Below are 22411 nucleotides of genomic sequence, written 5' to 3' on the forward strand. Positions count from 1 at the left end.
GTTATCTACTGTATATAGAGGTGTTATCAGTCATTGTACAGGAGGAGGAGGTGAGCTGTGATACCACCTATTGTGAATGGTGGATCCTGTGTTATCTATTGTATATAGAGGTGTTATCAGTCATTGTACAGGAGGAGGAGGTGAGCTGTGACATCACCTATTGTGAATGGTGGATCCTGTGTTATCCATTGTATATAGAGGTGTTATCAGTCATTGTACAGGAGGAGGAAGTGAGTTGTGACATCACCTATTCTGAATGGTGGATCCTGTGTTATCTACTGTATATAGAGGTGTTATCAGTCATTGTACAGGAGGAGGAGGTGAGCTGTAACATCACCTATTGTGAATTGTAGATCCTGTGTTATCTACTGTATATAGAGGTGTTATCAGTCATTGTACAGGAGGAGGAGGTGAGCTGTGATATCACCTATTGTGAATGGTGGATCCTGTGTTATCCATTGTATATAGAGGTGTGACTTTATTGCTTTGAACATTCACAGCCTGGTGAGGATGAAGGGAAATCTGAAGGCACAGATGAGGACACATCACCCATCCCCCATATGGTGGCCAAGAAGCCGCTGCGAGACTTCATTGGCCTAGAAGACTGTGAGAAGGCAACTCGGGACGCCTTGCTGAACTTCAGCTTCTACCTCACTGTAGGAGACATGGATGAAGCCTTCAAATCCATCAAGCTCATAAAGAGGTAGGGCGACCTGTGCATTTATACCTGCTTCTACCATATACTTTTATCATAGGTCTAGATGGGCAGCTAACACTAGACAATTGTGTTTCCTTACAAGATCATCATTTTAGTGCACAGATCATTTTTCCAATCCCACTCCTGTCACCTGGAATTTTTCTGATTTCTTGGACCTCCACCATTCCTGGGAATAAACTGCACAGCACTTTAGTAGATCTGTGTCCTCTCTGCTGTATTTGTCCTTCAAAGCCACGCTGCGGCCATCTTCTTTGCAGCCCGTCCCTTTATAGTGAGGTGGGCTGGCTGCAACCTCTTGCACAGCCGTGAGGCCGAAGAAACTTTTGGAAGGGGATGCAATTGTTAAATCAGCTTTAAAGACAGTTTATTCTCAGGATTGATGGGGGTCTCAGAGGTCATACCCGTACCGTACCAGTCATGTAGTGATGGCGTACCCTAGCAATACGCCATCACTTAATAATTCATAGGAGATCATCCGAGAGTGACTAAATGATAGATTGAAAAGTAAAGAAAAAGTGATTTAAAATAGCAAAGGGTATGGAAAAATCATTTAAAATAAAAATAATTTAAAAAAAGACCTAAAAATCCAAGTCGCCTCCCCTTTCTTCATCTAGCAAAATGAAGTGGCTTTTTTTTTTAATTAAATATGTGTATTTTTTTTGGCTAAAAATAGTTACCATTGAGTTTTATTAATAATTCCGTACCGTTTCTTTTCTATAACCTCAGTGTTTTCTCTATTGCTGGCTACAGAATGAGGCTACTGGTAATCCATCAGGGAGCTCATTCTGGAAACCAGACTGGAAAACAAGTGACTCAGTGATTTGATAGAAATTGTGGAGTCACACAGGTCAGACACCACAGATCATACATTGGTGGTATATATTACTGTTGTGCCATTAATGTGCCCCTTTAATATATCCTTTCTGGTCACTAAGAAGTTAGCATTTACTCCCAGAAAAGTGCACAGGTTATGATAACAAGGATGTCTCTAATATGAGGAGGATGCCACCATTTAAAGGGAAATGGCCTTGATCCCTCTTCTCCGAGGACGGTGATTGTTCAGGAGACTGACACTTCACGAAGAAAATGAACTAAAGCTGGGACTTCAGGAGGAAGCGCACGATGTGCAAGTGCAAGATGTTTCTTTATTAGAGACATTTTCACACCACTTAGGAAGTGCTCAGTAAGTGATGAGGCGAGAGGGAAGTCGCATTGCCTTGTGTGGGGGATCCGGAGGTGATGAGGAGTGCGGGTGTGAACGTAGCGTGGATCCATGTGCTTCAGTTCCGTGTCTTTTCTTCATTCTAGATACCCAGCTGTTGCCGGGTTGTTGGAAAGCTCCTGGTGCACGCATCCAAGGCTCCTATGCCGGCTCCGATCGCTGCTGTTTGGCTACTTTATAGTGATGAGCGAACGTGCTGGGATAAGGTGTTATCTGAGCATGCTCGGGTGCTAACCGGGTGTATTTGGCGTTCTAGAAAAATATGTTGGAGTCCCCGCGGCTGGACTGCATGTGTTGCAGCTATGGTATTCGAACATATTTTTTGGGCACGCCAAAGACACTCGCTTAGCACAGGAGCATGCTCAGATAACGCATTATCCCAGCATGTTCGCTCATCACTACTACTTAAATGTCACGGTCAATGTCTCGGAATATAAAGCATAACCTAATAGCAGAGGTGTAGCTAGGGTTTTGGTTCAGGGGGGCGAAGCTTCTGAGTGGGCCACTAACCAGGCAACCCTCATTACAATTCGCCCTAATAGTGGAGGAGAACCTCAGCAGATGACCGCGCTGTTACTGAAGATAATCTCTATATAACGACCAACATGGATATTACCGCCATATGGTCAGTGGTAGATAACATCCCTACAAAACATATAACAGATCACAGCACAGTTACAGATAATGACTAACCGCTGACGTCCTTTCTGATGGAGTCGTCACTATTCCCATCTTTTCCATCTGGCCCAGACCGACATGACAACTTCTTCCAGCCACGACTCGTCTGCAGAGAATACAACAAAGACACTTTTCACTTCTTATATTCCATCATCATCTATTCCTAACCTGCACAAACTCCTCATACTGCTGATACCCCAATACTGAGCCGCTGCTGCCGTATGTGACCCTATTACTGCCCCTGATACCCCAATACTGAGCCGCTGCTGCCGTATGTGTCCCTATTACTGCCCCTGATACCCCAATACTGAGCCGCTGCTGCCGTATGTGACCCTATTACTGCACCTGATACCCCAATACTGAGCTGCTGCTGCCGTATGTGACCCTATTACTGCCCCTGATATTCCAATACTGAGCCGCTGCTGCCGTATGTGACCCTATTACTGCCCCTGATACCCCAATACTGAGCCGCTGCTGCCATATGTGTCCCTATTACTGCACCTGATACCCAATACTGAGCCTCTGCTGCTGTATGTGACCCTATTACTGCCCCTGATACCCCAATACTGAGCCGCTGCTGCCGTATGTGTCCCTATTACCGCACCTGATATTCCAATACTGAGCCGCTGCTGCCGTATGTGTCCCTATTACTGCCCCTGATACCCCAATACTGAGCCGCTGCTGCCGTATGTGTCCCTATTACTGCACCTGATACCCCAATACTGAGCCGCTGCTGCCGTATGTGTCCCTATTACTGCACCTGCTGTGCGGTTCTCTGTGCCTTCTAAATTCTAAAGCAATCCTCTTGAATATAGTAATGCCGGGTGCAAGTGTCCTAGAAAACAGTGCCCACATTTTGCTCCCTAGAAAGTAATATTGCCTTGTGTGCCCCTTTGATAGTCACAGTAACCTGAGATCCCCTATAACAAGAAGTGCCCACTTTACATTTAATAATGTCCCGAGTCTACCCCCCTGTACAGCTCCCCTATACAGTATAATGCCCCCTCACTGTATAGTACCATCCACACAGTATACTGACCCCTTAGTAGCCCTCAAACTGTTTGATGTCTCCAACACTGTATGATGTCCCACTAGATGGCCTCCATATAGTATAATGCACCAGATCATCCTAAATATAGTATAATGCACTCCCCATAGGTCTCCATATAGTATAATGCACTCCCCATAGGACTCCATATAGTATAATGCACTCCCCATGGGTCTCCATATAGTATAATGCACTCCCCATAGGACTCCATATAGTATAATGCACTCCCCATAGGACTCCATATAGTATAATGCACACCCCATAGGACTCCATATAGTATAATGCACTCCCCATAGGCCTACTCTATAGCACAAGGCAGTACCCATAGGCAGACTGTATAGCACAAGACAGCACCCCGATAGGCAGACCCTGTAGTATAAGAGAGCACCCCATAGGTAGACCCTGTAGTATAAGACAGCACCCCATAGGCAGACCCTGTAGTATAACGCAGCACCCCATAGGTAGACCCTGTAGTATAAGACCGTACCCCATAGGCAGACCCTGTAGTATAACGTAGCACACCATAGGCAGACCCTGTAGTATAAGGCATCCCCCCATAGACAGACTCTAGTAAAAGGCAGCACCCCATCGGCAGATCCTGTAGTAAAAGGCAGTACCCCCATAGGCAGATTCTGAAATATAACAGACAGATCCTAAAGTATAAGTAAGCCCCCATAGGCAGATTCTGAAGTATAAAGCAGCCCCCCTATAGGCATATCCTGAAGTATAATGCAGCACCCCTATAATCAGATCCTGAAGTATAAGGCAGCACCCCTATAGGCAGATCCTGAAGTATAAGGCAGTCCCCCTATAGGCCGATCCTGAAATATAAGGCAGTCCACCTATAGGCAGATCCTGAAGTATAAAGCAGCCCCCTTATAGGCAGATCCTGAAGTATAAGTCAGCCCTCCTATAGGCAGATCCTGAAGTATAAGTAAGTCCCCCATAGGCCGATCCTGAAATATAAGGCAGTCCCCCTATAGGCAGATCCTGAAGTATAAATCAGTCCCCCTATAGGCAGATCCTGAAGTATCAAGCAGCCCCCCTATAGGCAGATCCTGAAGTATAAGGCAGCACCCCTATAGGCAGGTCCTGAAGTATAAGGCAGCCCCCCCTATAGGCAGATCCTGCAGTATAAGGCAGCCCTCCTATAGGCAGATCCTGAAGTATAAAGCAGCCCCCCCCTATAGGCAGATCCAGAAGTATAAGGCAGCACCCCTATAGGCAGATCCTGAAGTATAAGGCAGCCCCCCTACAGGCAGATCCTGAAGTATAAGGCAGCCCCCCTATAGGCAGATCCTGAAGTATAAGGCAGCCCCCCTATATGCAGATCCTGCAGTATAAGGCAGCCCTCCTATAGGCAGATCCTGAAGTATAAAGCAGCCCCCCTATAGGCAGATCCTGAAGTATAAGGCAGCCCCCCTATAGGCAGATCCTGCAGTATAAGGCAGCCCTCCTATAGGCAGATCCTGAAGTATAAAGCAGCCCCCCTATAGGCAGATCCTGAAGTATAAGGCAGCCCTCCTATAGGCAGATCCTGAAGTATAAAGCAGCCCCCCTATAGGCAGATCCTGAAGTATAAGGCAGCCCTCCTATAGGCAGATCCTGAAGTATAAGGCAGCCCTCCTATAGGCAGATCCTGAAGTATAAGGCAGCCCTCCTATAGGCAGATCCTGAAGTATAAAGCAGCCCCCCTATAGGCAGATCCTGAAGTATAAAGCAGCCCCCCTATAGGCAGATCCTGAAGTATAAGGCAGCCCCCCTATAGGCAGGTCCTGCAGTATAAGGCAGCCCTCCTATAGGCAGATCCTGAAGTATAAAGCAGCCCCCCTATAGGCAGATCCTGAAGTATAAGGCAGCCCTCCTATAGGCAGATCCTGCAGTATAAGGCAGCCCTCCTATAGGCAGATCCTGAAGTATAAAGCAGCCCCCCTATAGGCAGATCCTGAAGTATAAGGCAGCCCTCCTATAGGCAGATCCTGAAGTATAAAGCAGCCCCCCTATAGGCAGATCCTGAAGTATAAGGCAGCCCTCCTATAGGCAGATCCTGAAGTATAAAGCAGCCCCCCTATAGGCAGATCCTGAAGTATAAGGCAGCCCTCCTATAGGCAGATCCTGAAGTATAAGGCAGCCCTCCTATAGGCAGATCCTGAAGTATAAGGCAGCCCTCCTATAGGCAGATCCTGAAGTATAAGGCAGCCCCCCTACAAGCAGATCCTGAAGTTTAAGGCAGCCACATAAAAAAACAATAAATAAATACTCACCTCTCTTCCTCCTTGTTCCAGCGGTGCTCCGACCTCCCGCTCATCTTCTGACAGCGGGCGCCGGGTGGTGACGTCATCGCGCCCACTGTCAGCGCCGGTGACGCCAGACGCTGACAGGGGGATGATGGGAGAAGGAGCGCAGCGCTCCTTCCCTCATAAGTGCGGTGACGGGCGGAGGGGCCCACTACTGGCACCAGGCCCCCCCCGGCCTGCTCAGGTGCCCCATAGCGGGCGGCAGAGCAGGGAGATCGATTCTCCCTGCCCTGCCGCAGAAGGTAACTGTATCGACGCGCTGTGCTTGCCAATACAGTTGCAGTAGCGTAGCTCCGGGTGGGCCCCCTCTGAGCACCGGGGCTCCCCACGCTACTGCCTAATAGCGGCCATCTGCAGTCATTACTTCTGTCCTATACTGAATTCCAAGTAAATCCAAATGCATGAAACAAGATTAGTATGAATGAAAGGACGTCCGCTTCACCAGCCCAACATATGGTAAAGCCAACGATGTCCTTCAGAACTACAACTTGACCCATAAAAAATAAGCCCTCCTGGCTATGTCAATGGAAAAAGAAGTTATGAGTCTTGGAAGAAGGGTAAGAAAAAGCAGAAGCGTGAAAATGGAAATTGTGGTTAAAGGCGTATTCCAATCTCCAACATTCTATTCCAATATGTAGTAATAATATTAGCAAATACCTCAAGTTAGTGAATCAGGAGAACTATGCTACATTTCTACGTTGCTTACCCCATGTGCAGGGCATTGCAGTAGCTTAGGTATCCATCATTATGACCACTAACACCTAACTGTCCCTGTATGAGTGGTAGATACTGCAATGCCCTGTACATGGTAAACGACATAGTGAATCAGAAGAACTATACTATATTTTTGATTGGAGGTATTTGCTAGTATTATTATTATTACACCTACTATATATTGGGATAGGATCTTGGAGATGGGAATACCACTTTAAAGCTAGATCATCAGTATCCAAGTCTCGTGCAGTGATTTTAATATAAAAAATTGATTGTATTGATCTGCTAGCGATATCTTCTGTGCCTGCATGGATTGCATAAAGGCATGCAAAAAAAATCAAGGCAAACAATTTTTTTTTCTTATATATATATATAACGCAAAATGGTGATAAATAACAAAACATTAATCTATATATTCTGCTGTTGGGTATGTTCATACATTAATAGGGTATACAATTGTAATATCTTCTCTGCTCATTACCAAGTCCCCCAATGCATATTATGCAGAACGATCTTCGGTTCAGTCGTCCATTGTCCACTAGTTTCATAAATGGACAACAAGCTCCTGTAATGCATTTATTTTCTTTAAAAAAAAAATTTATGGGAAGGATTGAGATTTTGTGAAAGGTCTGACACATGATAGATACAAGGTCATCACCACCTTGTTGCATAATGCGCAGCATAGGCATGCCAGTGGGTTCTCCATATTGTCTCGTTACACATGGTGAGTCGTCCATCTGTAGGAAAGGTATAAATCTGTACAGCCTAGGCATGGTGGTGGGTTCTCCATATTGTCTCCTTACACATGGTGAGTCGTCCATCTGTAGGAAAGGTATAAACCTGTACAGCCTAGGCATGGCGGTGGGTTCTCCATATTTTCTCCTTACACATGGTGTGTCGTCCATCTATAGGAAAGGTATAAACCTGTACATCCTAGGCATGGTGGTGGGTTCTCCCTATTGTCTCCCTACACATGGTGAGTCGTCCATCTGTAGGAAAGGTATAAACCTGTACAGCCTAGGCATGGCGGTGGGTTCTCCATATTGTCTCCTTACACATGGTGAGTCGTCCATCTGTAGGAAAGGTATAAACCTGTACAGCCTAGGCATGTTGGTGGGTTCTCCCTATTGTCTCCCTACACATGGTGAGTCGTCCATCTGTAGGAAAGGTATAAACCTGTACATCCTAGGCATGGTGGTGGGTTCTCCATATTGTCTCCTTACACATGGTGAGTCGTCCATCTGTAGGAAAGGTATAAACCTGTACAGCCTAGGCATATTGGTGGGTTTCCATATTGTCTCCCTACACATGGTGAGTCGTCTATCTGTAGGAAAGGTGTAAACCTGTACAGCCTAGGCATATTGGTGGGTTTCCATATTGTCTCCCTACACATGGTGAGTGGTCCATCGGTAAGAAAGATACAGAGCTGTACAGCCTAGGCATGGCGATGGGTTCTCCGCATTGTCTCCATGCTACAGACCTGTCTGCATGTAAATAGATGGTGTGATAGGTATGCATCGATTGCTTATGAATTTTCACCTTGTTCTTGCCGTTCATCTCTCTTTACTATCATCAGCAGGGAGATTCCACATAATCGTTGTCCAGACCCCTGCGGAAGCGGTCCGTTAGTGTGCGGCTGATGACAATGACCCGGGGGGCCATGCAGTCCTCCCGCCGGTGTAGGATATTCCAAATCAGAATAGCAGCTGCCAAAGTTGCCAGTAGGCAAGCACCAATATCCAGGTAGCAGGACCAGGAGAGCGTCGTGTGGGGGCCAATGCGGTAGAAGGTCACCAAGCCTATGACTAGAACAAAGCCTGTAAAAGAACACAATAACATTATATTAGTGAGAGATTTAAAAGGTAATGCCCCACTTGAAAAATATGAGTTCTGAGATCAAGCAAGTTAATAAAGGGGGTCCCAGATCAGATTTGTTATCCCGTGCTATAAGGACTGTCTCTTACCCGGGATCAGTGCATTACATGGTAATGGACATGGTGTATTCAGGGCCTAACTATATTAAATGCAGGGGTTGCAATTGCACCTCAGTAATGGAGCTTAGGGGGATCCAAAAGGACCCTTTACTCCATATGAAGACCTGTGACAGTAGGGACCCCTTTTTGGAGATTTTGCATTTGGGGCCCACAAGCTTCAAGTTGTGCCACTGGATGCAATGATTAATTTCCCTACTGGTGGCGCTGTAGAGGAATTGAATCAATACCCCGGATCACTTAATATTACAAGACCCTTCCAAAAAAGGGGACAACATTTTCTATTTCTAAAATTTTCTATCCAAATTTATTTTTATTTTTCTACATGCAGCTCCTTATTAAAGGGATATTCCAACCTTAGCCATATGCCCTAGAGGTATAATAGATGTGGGTTTGACTTTTGGAACCAGGATGGGGTTTTGGTGGCATCTAACCCGCCTCTGGTGGAGAATGAATGGGGGAGACGGCGGAAGCTGCCAAAGAAGTGCTCTCTCCTAAATGGGGATTCTGCAGATCGGCGCATGTTCCTTTAATGCTTATACGTTAGTATGTGACTAGTATGGACTCTTTCTTTCCTCTGCAGTCACTGGTAGTAAGTGCAGTCCTGGCAGGAGATATCGGCAGCAGCGGTAGTAATGCGGCTCGGCAGCTTTCAGACCCTCTGCCTGTCCTGTATGGGAAGGAAGCTGAGCGTGTTGTTATTTTGTCTCCCCTGGCACACAGCGCATGCACACTCCCCGCTGCCACTATATTTAGCCTGCCCCTGGCTTCCTTTTTTTGTGCTGCCGTCTGCTCCGAACATTGGGCGAAGGGACAGAGACTGACGGGCGCCAGGATGTCCCCGCGCAGGAGGAGGAAATGCCTGTTACTACCTGTTATGCAAACTGGACCTTGAAAGCTTTGGGACATGACAAATTAGAAGGGGGGCTATGGAAGAGGAATACGGTTTAGGAAGCGGCTTAAAGGGGTAGTCCCACAGCCGGCCATAGTGACCTCATGGAAGGCTTGATGGTATAAGCTGCTAGCCCTGCAGGTGTTCATCGCTTTGTGTCATGGCATTTTGGTGGAACATCTAGTTCTTGCTTTGTTTTTTTTGTAGAAACCCCCTTTAATGCCACAATGCTCAGAAATGTGAACACTGCACAGTAAGAGAAGCAAACAAATAAGGCATAGGCTAAATTCAGCCCAAAAAATAACCATCATGTCTGTTCCTCATCAAGAGCAATGATGGGTAATTAAAAGGGTGCACTTGTCTCACCAGCAAGATTTATCATCTGCTTCCAGGATCACGGAAAAATGTATGATCTCGGGGGGATTCATCACTGGGACCCTGATGATCACGAAAACAGGAGTTCCATGTCCCCCATTATAATGCAAACACACTTCTCTGAAGTCTATGGGTCTACAGAGCATATGCCTGACCGACATCGGTTCCAATCACCTATAGGTGATAATTGTCGTTCATATGCCAACTATATCCCACATGTGTTTGAGTTATATGAAAGCTATGTGCTCGGAAGTGAAGTACGACAATCATATGGCCGACTGTGCTGGGGAGAGTTTCGACTAAGATTACCATTCCACGGCTGTGTGATCTCCCCCTAGGATGCATTCACATGGCTATATTTTACGGTCCGTGTTCGAGCCGCCATTCTCTGTCCAACTTCGGGGTCTCCAGACTCCTCCAACAAAAAATTTGTTGGTTTGGGTGACCCGTGGTCGGGACAGAAATCGCGTCCAAAAAGCAGACTGTAAAATATGCTTGATTGTATGTGCACTAAGAACGGGTTCAGACGGTTTACATACAGTAAACCATTGCAGAACAGTTAGATCTATAGATGTCAGTCACTAATAATGTTAGGTGTGTGTGTGCGTGCGTGTGTGTGTGTGTGTGTGTGTGTGTGTGTGTGTGTGTGTGAAATTTGGGACCTGTATGCATTTAATAAAAGAATGTATTCAAAGAAAAAACTGCCGAGGGCTCCCGCGCAATTTTCTTCTCCAGAGAGGGAAAGCCAGTGAATGAGGACAGATATTAATAGCCTAGAAAGGGACCATGGTTATTGCCCCCCCCCCAAAAAAAAAAAAAAAACATCTGCCCCCAGCCACCCCAGAAAAGGCACATCTGTAAGAAGCGCCAATTCTGGCACTTAGCCTCTCTCTTCCCACTGCCCTGTAGTGGTGGCATATGGGGTAATAAGGGGTTAATGTCACCTTTGTATTGTAAGGTGACCTTAAGTCGGCTTAGTAATGGAGAGGTGTCAATAAGACAGCTATCCATTACTAATCCTAAAGTTTGTAAAGGGTTAAAAAAAAAACAGCCAGAAAGTCTTTTAATGGAATAAAATAATAACCACAGTTTTTACCATTTTATTGTTACTGGTAATCCATGTGAAGCCCTCAATCTCTTGTAAAAAATGTAAAATAAAAAACCAACAATATAGCCATACCTGTCCAGCGTTCAGTCAGTGCCACGCCGTAATCCATATCTGGGGTATATAACGTTTACAAACAGGAGCGGTGCTAATGCGACCGGCCCGGTTGTAAACTACTGGGAAATTAATGAAATGCTGGGAGCGGAGCTTCAGTGACTAGCGGTGACATCACTGAAGCTGCGCCCCCTCACAGCATGAACTCAGATGAACTCTTGAGGGTGGGAAAATGCCAGCTGATTTTCCCACGCTCAAGAGTTCTTATGAGTTCAGGCAGTGAGGGAGCGCAGCTTCAGTGATGTCACCACTATGATTCAGGTCATTTTTTTATGGTCCCCAGTCTAAAGATTGCCATTATTCGGTGATAACGGCGATCGCAAAAGAAAAAAGTCAGATTTTCATTTAATTTCTCTCTCATCTGATATGATTTTTGCATACCAGAGGAGAGAGAAATTCGGTCTCTTGAGCCCCCCTCCCAGTACCACTGCCATCCCCGGACCCTTCTGCTCAGTTCCCCGGCCCTCCGCATCATCTTCCTGGTAGAAAATGGAAGGGACAGTGTGCCCGCTGAGATCTACCAGCCGGTACCTGGCCAACAATGGGAGATTTTTTTCCTATTGGTTCATTTTGATCACTGTGATAGACCCTATCACAGTGATCAAAATAAAAAAAATAGTAAATCAAACCCCCACCACCCCCTTTGGCACCCCCTTAGTTAGGTAAAAATAAATACTTTTATTTTTTCGATTCCTTTCGGTTGGGGTTAGAGCTAGGGTTAGGGTTGGGATTAGAGTTAGGGGTGTGTGGGGGTTAGGGTTGGGATTAGAGTTGCGGGTGCGTTGGAGTTAGAGCTAGGGCTAAGGTTGTGTTGGGGTTAGGGTTGTGGTTAGGGTTGGGGTTAGAGTTAGGGCTGTGTTAGGGTTAACGTTAGAATTGTGGGGGTTCCAAGCGCGACATGGTGCCCGCCATCGATTACAGCCAATTTTGTATTCAAAAAGTCAAACAATGCTCCCTCGCTTCTGAGCCCTGCCATGCGCCCAAACAAACAAAAATGATTTTGTAAATTTTATTGGAAATGAGAAATCGCTGGTCAACACTTAACCCATAACGTCCTAACAAAAAAAAATGTTTCCAAAATTGTGCTGATGCAAAGTGGACGTGGTAAATGTTATTTAGTAACTATTTTGTGTGACGCGAGTCTCTTATTTAAGGGCACAAAAATTTAAAAGTTTGAAAATTGCAAAATTTTTAAAATTTTTGCCAAATTTCCAATTTTTTTTTCTTAAATAGACACAAGTCATATCGAAGGAATTTTTCCACTAACATGAAGTACAATATGTCCCGAAAAAAAACAGTCTCAGAATCAGTTGGATATGTTGAAGCGTTCCAGAGCTATAACCTCACAAAGTGACAGTGGTCAAAATTGTAGAAATTGGCCCGCTCTCTAAGGGGATATGTTTGTGAAGATATGTGGACACGTTCACTGGGTGTGAATACTTTTCAGGTCCCTGTACTTATAGGTGGCCCTAGAGAGACAGTTTTCTTCTGAATGAGAGCTCATTTGCATTTTTTTTTCCCATGAAGCTTTGCAGGAATGACTCTGAATCTCCACGTTTTTCATCCCCTGCAGCGTTTGCGCGTTGCCTATTCTTGCTATGGCCCTCGCCTTTCTTTCAGATGGTTAAATCTTCATCTACCAGTGGTTGGATCTACTCTATGTGCAGCTTGTCATCATACAAGTCATTTTTTTTCACCTGCCATACTTACTTGCAAGCTGAAAAACCGCGGCGATGGCTTCTTCCCACCACTGAGAATCCTGTGTAATAATGGGCAGCTCCACCAGACCCATAAGGAAAATGAGCTGGCCGGCGGTCAGGGCGACGGTAGCAATCAGATTGCATGCCCGCATCATGTCAAACTGCACTGCAAAGGGAGGAAGGACAGGAAACATCATCGCACTACACCCATGTTATGTTTACACATCGCACATTTCTTAATTTAGCCTGAAAAAAAAATGATCTTTCTACAAAGAGACATTTCAGGGACAGAAGAACTAAAATAGTATCAGTGGTAAGATGTCACCGACTTACTATTTAAAGGGATACTCCAACCCACAAAGTAAACACATTGTGAATCGGGAATTACAACCTAATAACATTCAGTCATATTTTTTTATATGTTTGGGATCTCTGTTTCCAATTACAGAGCTTCAAATCCTTTGCCACAGTCATTAAAAATATCCTGGATGCTTGTGGTCACCACTAGGGGGAGCTCACTGCATAATCAGTCACACAAGCCCCATTGAACTGAATAGACTTGTATGCAGTATGCTCCCCCTAGTGGTGGCAAGCAGGCATAACAAATTATTTCATTTAAAGACATATCCCCATCTTGGATTTTATGACTTATCGATTGGACATGTTATAAATGCCTGATAGATGCGGCTCTCACCTTTTGGGACTGGACCTCGCTTGAGAACAGGAGGTAAATGGATTGCTTTCTCCATTCACCACCACTCCAGCACCGATGCTACAGTTGCACATGCCTCACTTAGTTTACATGCCGTACAATCACTGCAGCAAATCACTGCCTTCAACGATCATGCTGGTATATACAGCAGTCACATGCATGTACTAGTACTGAAACAGAGTTTTTGCAAACTTAACATTTTGCATAAGTTTTTATTAGGAAATGTTATTTATAAGAAAATTTTTCCTAAAAAAAAAACAAAAAAAAAAAATCAAAGTTCCTTCCTGCTCCATGTCTAGCAGTTTCCAGTTATTATAGAAGTGACATCACACATATAGAGGCATGGTATGGTGAATACTGCAGGGGGTGCCAGGGATTGTTCATCGCCCCTTTGTAAGGCTGTTCATGTCTTCGCTCTACTGCTGTGTATTGATGTTATGGTATTCTGCTATGGTAACTTCTATGAAAGTCTTCCGTATCTAGATAAGGAACGCCATACATTACACTGTATAGTTTGTGTGCGAATTGCACATGCTGTTCTGTATCCTGCACATGTGGTTCTGGATATCCTGTCCAGCGTTACTTATCCTGTGTTACTGTTGTATTACGGCCCAGAGCTGCACTCACTATTCTGCTGGGGGAGTCACTATGTATGGTACTTTACATTACTTTACTTACACCCTTCATATAGACCATAAAAATTTCGACTTAGTAAAAAGGTCCATATGTGGGCCCTATGGGAGATTTAACATAACAGAAAAAAAAAACAGAATACTGAGGGAAACAGCAAGAATAAGACAAAAACTGCCAGTTTTGACCTGATAAAATAACTTCTTTAAATACTGATCCTGAGTTACATCCTGTATTATACTCCAGAGCTGCACTCACTATTCTGCTGGTGCAGTCACTGTGTACATACATTACATTACTGATCCTGAGTTACATCCTGTATTATACTCCAGAGCTGCACTCACTATTCTGCTGGTGCAGTCACTGTGTACATACATTACATTACTGATCCTGAGTTACATCCTGTATTATACTCCAGAGCTGCACTCACTATTCTGCTGGTGCAGTCACTGTGTACATACATTACATTACTGATCCTGAGTTACATCCTGTATTATACCCCAGAGCTGCACTCACTATTCTGCTGGTGCAGTCACTGTGTACATACATTACATTACTGATCCTGAGTTACATCCTGTGTTATACCCCAGAGCTGCACTCACTATTCTGCTGGTGCAGTCACTGTGTACATACATTACATTACTGATCGTGAGTTACATCCTGTATTATACCCCAGAGCTGCACTCACTATTCTGCTGGTGCAGTCCCTGTGTACATACATTACAGTACTGATCCTGAGTTACCTCCTGTATTATACTCCAGAGCTGCACTCACTATTCTGCTGGTGCAGTCACTGTGTACATACATTACTGATCCTGAGTTACATCCTGTATTATACTCCAGAGCTGCACTCACTATTCTGCTGGTGCAGTCACTGTATTATAATAATAATAATAATTTTTATTTATATAGCGCCAACATATTCCGCAGCGCTTTACAAATTATAGACGGGAATTGTACAGACAATAGACATTACAGCATAACAGAAATATAGTTCAAAACAGATACCAGGAGGAGTGAGGGCCCTGCTGCTCGCAAGCTTACAAACTATGAGGAAAAGGGGAGACACGAGAGGTGGATGGTAACAATTGCTTTAGTTATTCGGACCGGCCATAGTGTAAGGCTCAGGTGTTCATGTAAAGCTGCATGAACCAGATAACTGCCTCAGTATGTAGCAGTACAGACACAGAGGGCTAATACTGCATAAAGTGTACGAGAACATGATGCGAGGAACCTTTTTTTTTTTTTATAAATAGGCCACACAGAGATCGTTAGGTTAATGCATTGAGGCGGTAGGCCAGTCTGAACAAATGAGTTTTTAGGGTACGCTTAAAACTGTGGGGATTGGGGATTAATCGTAGTAACCTAGGTAGTGAATTCCAAAGAATCGGCGCAGCACGTGTAAAGTCTTGGAGACGGGAGTGGGAGGTTCTGATTATTGAGGATGCTAACCTGAGGTCATTAGCGGAGCAGAGGGCACGGGTAGGGTGGTAGACTGATACCAGGGAGGAGATGTAGGGTGGTGCTGAGCCATGGAGTGCTTTGTGGATGAGGGTAGTAGTTTTGTACTGGATTCTGGAGTGGATGGGTAACCAGTGTAATGACTGGCACAGGGTAGAGGCATCGGTGTAACGGTTGGTGAGGAATATGATCCTGGCTGCAGCATTCAGGACAGATTGGAGCGGGGAGAGTTTTGCAAGAGGGAGACCGATTAGTAGAGAGTTACAATAGTCCAGACGAGAATGAATAAGTGAAACAGTCAGAGTTTTTGCAGAGTCGAAAGTAAGAAAAGGGTGAATTCTAGAAATGTTTTTGAGATGCAGGTAAGAAGAGCGAGCCAGTGATCGGATGTGGGGGGTGAATGAAAGGTCAGAATCAAGGATGACCCCAAGGCAGCGGGCATGTTGCTTTGGAGTAATGGTGGAACCGCACACGGAGATGGCAATGTCAGGCAAAGGTAGGTTAGTAGAGGGAGAGAACACGAGGAGTTCATACATTACATTACTGATCCTGAGTTACATCCTGTATTATACTCCAGAGCTGTGCTCACTATTCTGCTGGTGCAGTCACTGTGTACATACTTTACATTACTGATCCTGAGTTACATCCTGTATTATACTCCAGAGCTGCACTCACTATTCTGCTGGTGCAGTCACTGTGTACATACATTACATTACTGATCCTGAGTTACATTCTGTATTATACCCCAGAGCTGTACTCACTATTCTGCTGGTGCAGTCACTGTGTACATACATTACATTACTGATCCTGAGTTACATCCTGTATTATACTCCAGAGCTGCACTCACTATTCTGCTGGTGCAGTCACTGTGTACATACATTACATTACTGATCGTGAGTCACATCCTGTATTATACTCCAGAGCTGCACTCACTATTCTGCTGGTGCAGTCCCTGTGTACATACATTACATTACTGATCCTGAGTTACATCCTGTATTATACCCCAGAGCTGTACTCACTATTCTGCTGGTGCAGTCACTGTGTACATACATTACATTACTGATCCTGAGTTACATCCTGTATTATACTCCAGAGCTGCACTCACTATTCTGCTGGTGCAGTCACTGTGTACATACATTACTGATCCTGAGTTACATCCTGTATTATACTCCAGAGCTGCACTCACTATTCTGCTGGTGCAGTCACTGTATACATACATTACATTACTGATCCTGAGTTACATCCTGTATTATACTCCAGAGCTGCACTCACTATTCTGCTGGTGCAGTCACTGTGTACATACATTACATTACTGATCCTGAGTTACATCCTGTATTATACTCCAGAGCTGTGCTCACTATTTTGCTGGTGCAATCACTGTGTACATACATTACATTACTGATCCTGAGTTACATCCTGTATTATACCCCAGAGCTGTACTCACTATTCTGCTGGTGCAGTCACTGTGTACATACATTACATTACTGATCCTGAGTTACATCCTGTATTATACCCCAGAGCTGCACTCACTATTCTGCTGGTGCAGTCACTGTGTACATACATTACATTACTGATCCTGAGTTACATCCTGTATTATACTCCAGAGCTGCACTCACTATTCTGCTGGTGCAGTCACTGTATACATACATTACATTACTGATCCTGAGTTACATCCTGTATTATACTCCAGAGCTGCACTCACTATTCTGCTGGTGCAGTCACTGTGTACATACATTACATTACTGATCCTGAGTTACATCCTGTATTATACTCCAGAGCTGCACTCACTATTTTGCTGGTGCAATCACTGTGTACATACATTACATTACTGATCCTGTACTGATCCTGAGTTACATCCTGTATTACACTCCAGAGCTGCACTCACTATTCTGCTGGTGCAGTCACTGTGTACATACATTACATTACTGATCCTGTACTGATCCTGAGTTACATCCTGTATTATACTCCAGAGCTGCACTCACTATTCTGCTGGTGCAGTCACTGTGTACATACATTACATTACTGATCCTGAGTTACATCCTGTATTATACCCCAGAGCTGCACTCACTATTCTGCTGGTGCAGTCACTGTGTACATACATTACATTACTGATCCTGAGTTACATCCTGTATTATACTCCAGAGCTGCACTCACTATTTTGCTGGTGCAATCACTGTGTACATACATTACATTACTGATCCTGTACTGATCCTGAGTTACATCCTTTATTATACTCCAGAGCTGCACTCACTATTCTGCTGGTGCAGTCACTGTGTACATACATTACATTACTGATCCTGTACTGATCCTGAGTTACATCCTGTATTATACTCCAGAGCTGCACTCACTATTCTGCTGGTGCAGTCACTGTGTACATACATTACATTACTGATCCTGAGTTACATCCTGTATTATACCCCAGAGCTGCACTCACTATTCTGCTGGTGCAGTCACTGTGTACATACATTACATTACTGATCCTGAGTTACATCCTGTATTATACTCCAGAGCTGCACTCACTATTTTGCTGGTGCAATCACTGTGTACATACATTACATTACTGATCCTGTACTGATCCTGAGTTACATCCTGTATTACACTCCAGAGCTGCACTCACTATTCTGCTGGTGCAGTCACTGTGTACATACATTACATTACTGATCCTGTACTGATCCTGAGTTACATCCTGTATTATACTCCAGAGCTGCACTCACTATTCTGCTGGTGCAGTCACTGTGTACATACATTACATTACTGATCCTGAGTTACATCCTGTATTATACCCCAGAGCTGCACTCACTATTCTGCTGGTGCAGTCACTGTGTACATACATTACATTACTGATCCTGAGTTACATCCTGTATTATACTCCAGAGCTGCACTCACTATTTTGCTGGTGCAATCACTGTGTACATACATTACATTACTGATCCTGTACTGATCCTGAGTTACATCCTGTATTACACTCCAGAGCTGCACTCACTATTCTGCTGGTGCAGTCACTGTGTACATACATTACATTACTGATCCTGTACTGATCCTGAGTTACATCCTGTATTATACTCCAGAGCTGCACTCACTATTCTGCTGGTGCAGTCACTGTGTACATACATTACATTACTGATCCTGAGTTACATCCTGTATTATACCCCAGAGCTGCACTCACTATTCTGCTGGTGCAGTCACTGTGTACATACATTACATTACTGATCCTGAGTTACATCCTGTATTATACTCCAGAGCTGTGCTCACTATTCTGCTGGTGCAATCACTGTGTACATACATTACATTACTGATCCTGTACTGATCCTGAGTTACATCCTTTATTATACTCCAGAGCTGCACTCACTATTCTGCTGGTGCAGTCACTGTGTACATACATTACATTACTGATCCCTGGTAAATAATAAAATGCCCCCCACCTCCCTGATTTAATATTGTCGGTCTACTCCAGGGGTCAGACCCCTCCGGCGCTCCAGCTGTAGCCGGTCAGGGTATACTGGGACTTGTAGTCTCACAAGGGCAGTTGCTGAGGCCAGGGCTTTTCTAAGAACAGGATAACGTTTAGCTCTGGGGCCCCCTCTCTCTAGCGTTGCCAAATGAGTTATTTCTGTGGTGTTATGGGGGTCACCACTAGATTCCGCAGACTTAGTAATGCCATGGTGGTGATCACACTGGTTATAATGGTGGATCTGGCTTGGAGCGATGGCGGCATGGTTATACACTTCCTACATGTGGTATTTGACCTTTCGGGGAGCAGCGGAGGGGGAAGGAAAGTGAATGATGAATGTTTTATTACCAGTGACCTAATGCTTGCTGTGCAATTTCTGTGTAACCATTTCCATGCCGGCGAGATCTGCCTAACATCACCGCCCGGTCTCCTTTTTACTTGTGTAAGGGGTTAATATCCTAATCCATATCACACAGAATAGGGAACCAGACATATACAAAGCCTTCATTCTTTTATATCCTTAGCTTTTTTTCTGTAGTGATTTCCTTCAGGACCCTTTATTAAAACACTCTAATATATTAAAAAGTTATATTTAAAGGGACTGTTCAGGATTGGAAAATCATGGCTTCTTTCTTTTAGAAACAGCGCCCCCTCTGACCATTGGTTGTGCACGGTATTGCTAGGCAGCTGCATTTGCTTCAGTGGGGCTGAGCTGCAATGGAAACCTGGCAGTAAGTGTCTAATTTCCCTGCAGCGCCTCCACTGGGGAAACAAAGCATTACACTGTGCCCATTCAGATCAGCGGGTGCCCCTGTGATGCAGGACAGGTCGTCCACAGCGAGAGCTGCTCTATGTAACCGCTCTCTGCACAGGCGCCGGACCCCTAGTATACGTTCATGAACACGTCAAAACGTGTCTGGCAGAAAACAACATCATTTCCAGCATCGGATCACACACACGTTAAGGGATGTAGTGTTTTGTTTTTTGTTGCTTCATACTATCATCAGAATATTCGGGGCCAGATTCCCAGAATCTAACTGTAGATTGCCACCCATTTATATCCCCCTAGTATGAATAACACAATGGGGGCAACCTGATTTCAGCTCTTTTTCTGCACTGGCATGGAGACCTCTTGGAGCCCATGAACATGCCGTTGACATACTATGGGCTTATGTTCTTCATAAGGTAGCCTTGCCTGGAAACAATACTCCTAGGGAAGACACGGCATCCCAAATGGCAAGGAGATAAATACTGGGCACCCCTCCATAAAGTGGGGGTACCGCTGTACTCCTATGATTCATAGTTTGCCATGGGAGCCATGCCGAGGGGAGAATGCGATGCCTATGGCTCGGTAAGACGGACCTGTTGGGACCATACTGGTCAGATATACGGGATCCTTTTCATTGTATTCCATGAAGCCATATGTTAGTAGAACATGGGACATAGTCCTCTGCAAAAAGGACAAGTCTGCAAAAATTGTTTTTACAGTCAACTAGAAGGGAAGTTGGCAGCTCAACGTGAGGGTGACCATGCCAGCCGATCATATCCATTCAGTGCCGTTATCATGACCGAAGTTCTGTGCTTCTGGCCATAAATTTACTACACTACAATCCTACAAACGTCCTTATGGGATTGCAGAAATCAGAGAGTGAAAAACTGACCGTAAACATTTGCAATCAATCTGAACGACTTCCAACATCACACACTGGCCACTAAAGGGCAAAACATTGTCTTCCTAATTTCGACATCTCCATCACATGCACCATGACAAGTATTAGCCATTGACCTGTGGTCGGATGGGGTAAGATACTTACACTTGACCGTGTTCCGGGACTCCTGTAAGCCGGATGGCTCAGACCCCCATCCAATAGACTGGCACACCCTTTCATCTCCTGGTCCTGATCTGGTGCTTACTCCTCTACCAGCCAAACACATCTTCCAGAGGCCAACGCTGCGCTTGCGCCCTTCCTCCATGGTTTGGTAGACCCAGTTTGGAGTAAATGCAGCCACATTGTTGAGGATGAGCGACACCAATGCTACCGCCACAGCCGCGGCCACTAGTTTTTGCATGCCCATGGCCTTGTTGCCACCAGACCTCCTCTTAAACAGGACGAGCCCTGCTGAACCGCACAGGGTCAGGAGCAGCTAGAGGACATCTCCACTCATTTTGAGAGATGAAAGCCTCCCAGAAATGGCCAAGCCAGGCAGGCCGGCTTGGTAGTCCCATGAAAGGGAGATGTGAGGCAAAAGAAGAAAAGAAAATCCCAAGAAGTTGTTTCTGTCTCCAATCTATCCACACTCCTGCAAGGCAACCCCCACCTCCTGAAGTCGGAGATGCAACAGCATTCCCGGCTGGACCCCACCGAGCAAAGGGCCCCCACGAATGGTGGAAATCAGACTCTGCTCTTCCCACGCTCCAAGTAGACAGATGTGTTCCAGATGTGGCCCCTCTCTGTCCGCTTACAGCCAAAGTGGGCGTCAAGTAGCAGTCACTTAAAAAGTAGAGTTTCCATTTTAAAGGGGAATAGAAAACCTTCCATGGATTATAAGGGGGAAAGTGAATTTTAGGAGCAGAAAGTTTCTCCTGGCAGCTGCTGGAGGATGCTCGCCCAGTGAGAGCTCAGTAGCGTGTGTGCGAGCGATGCAAACCACACACAGAGCGGGGACGGCGAGGCAGCAGCCAATAGGAAGTTTTTGTTTTACGGATACATATATATTTTTGGCATGGGATTTTGTTAATTTGTTCCCTAACTGTCTCTCTCAGAGCAGAGGAAATGGTTGTTTTTTTTGTTGCGGTTTCCCACCCCCTTTTCTTTCTCATTGGAGGGTTTTGGTCAAGTGTTGGGTGTACATAGATATTCTGCAAAGAACCTCAAGCAGGATGCATTTCCTGGAAGGCAGATTTCCCCGTCCAAACCTCCAATACCTTCCCTCCGACTCTGTATATTATTCCTCCTCTTACAAGACAGGACAGAACTGCTCGGTCCTCCCCTCCAAGTCATAAGGAAAGCATTACTGTCAAATGTTCAGTCCACCCCTTCTAAAAAGACTGGAGCCCCAGATCCGCCCCTCGCCGTAATTCAGCATTTTGGATTTAAGTAATACAAATATCCACCAGTGAATTTGGTTTCCTGAGTAATCCTCTCCTATTTGTAGGAAAGCTGGGGACAACAAAGAATAACAAGGCAAATGTTGCCATTCAGGAGTTTTGGAAAGCAGGGTAAGTATTTGTTTACACGTCGCATATTTGCAAGAAAATCGGTAGTATAAGGGTAGATTCTCATGACCGATGTCTCCACGTAT

General features: G+C 45.0%; 2 protein-coding genes across 2 annotated transcripts in view; one reads left to right on the forward strand and one right to left on the reverse strand.

The window, feature by feature from the left end:
* Window positions 1-22411, forward strand: part of IFT140 (intraflagellar transport 140) — a 92658-nt gene that overhangs the window by 55808 nt on the left and 14439 nt on the right. The window contains exon 18 of the mRNA XM_069734405.1: window positions 501-703. Within this exon, the coding sequence (XP_069590506.1) occupies window positions 501-703 (203 nt within the window). The remainder of the gene's footprint in view (window positions 1-500; window positions 704-22411) is intronic.
* Window positions 7041-21881, reverse strand: TMEM204 (transmembrane protein 204). Its single transcript, XM_069734404.1, has 3 exons — window positions 20923-21881; window positions 12865-13020; window positions 7041-8494 (listed from the first exon to the last, which is right to left on the reverse strand). Exons 1-3 carry the CDS (start codon window positions 21182-21184, stop codon window positions 8250-8252), a joined length of 663 nt encoding a protein of 220 aa, XP_069590505.1. The 5' UTR covers window positions 21185-21881; the 3' UTR covers window positions 7041-8249.

The sequence above is a fragment of the Ranitomeya imitator genome, chromosome 7, assembly GCF_032444005.1.
Source record: "Ranitomeya imitator isolate aRanImi1 chromosome 7, aRanImi1.pri, whole genome shotgun sequence".
In the NCBI taxonomy this organism is placed as follows: Eukaryota; Metazoa; Chordata; class Amphibia; order Anura; family Dendrobatidae; genus Ranitomeya; species Ranitomeya imitator.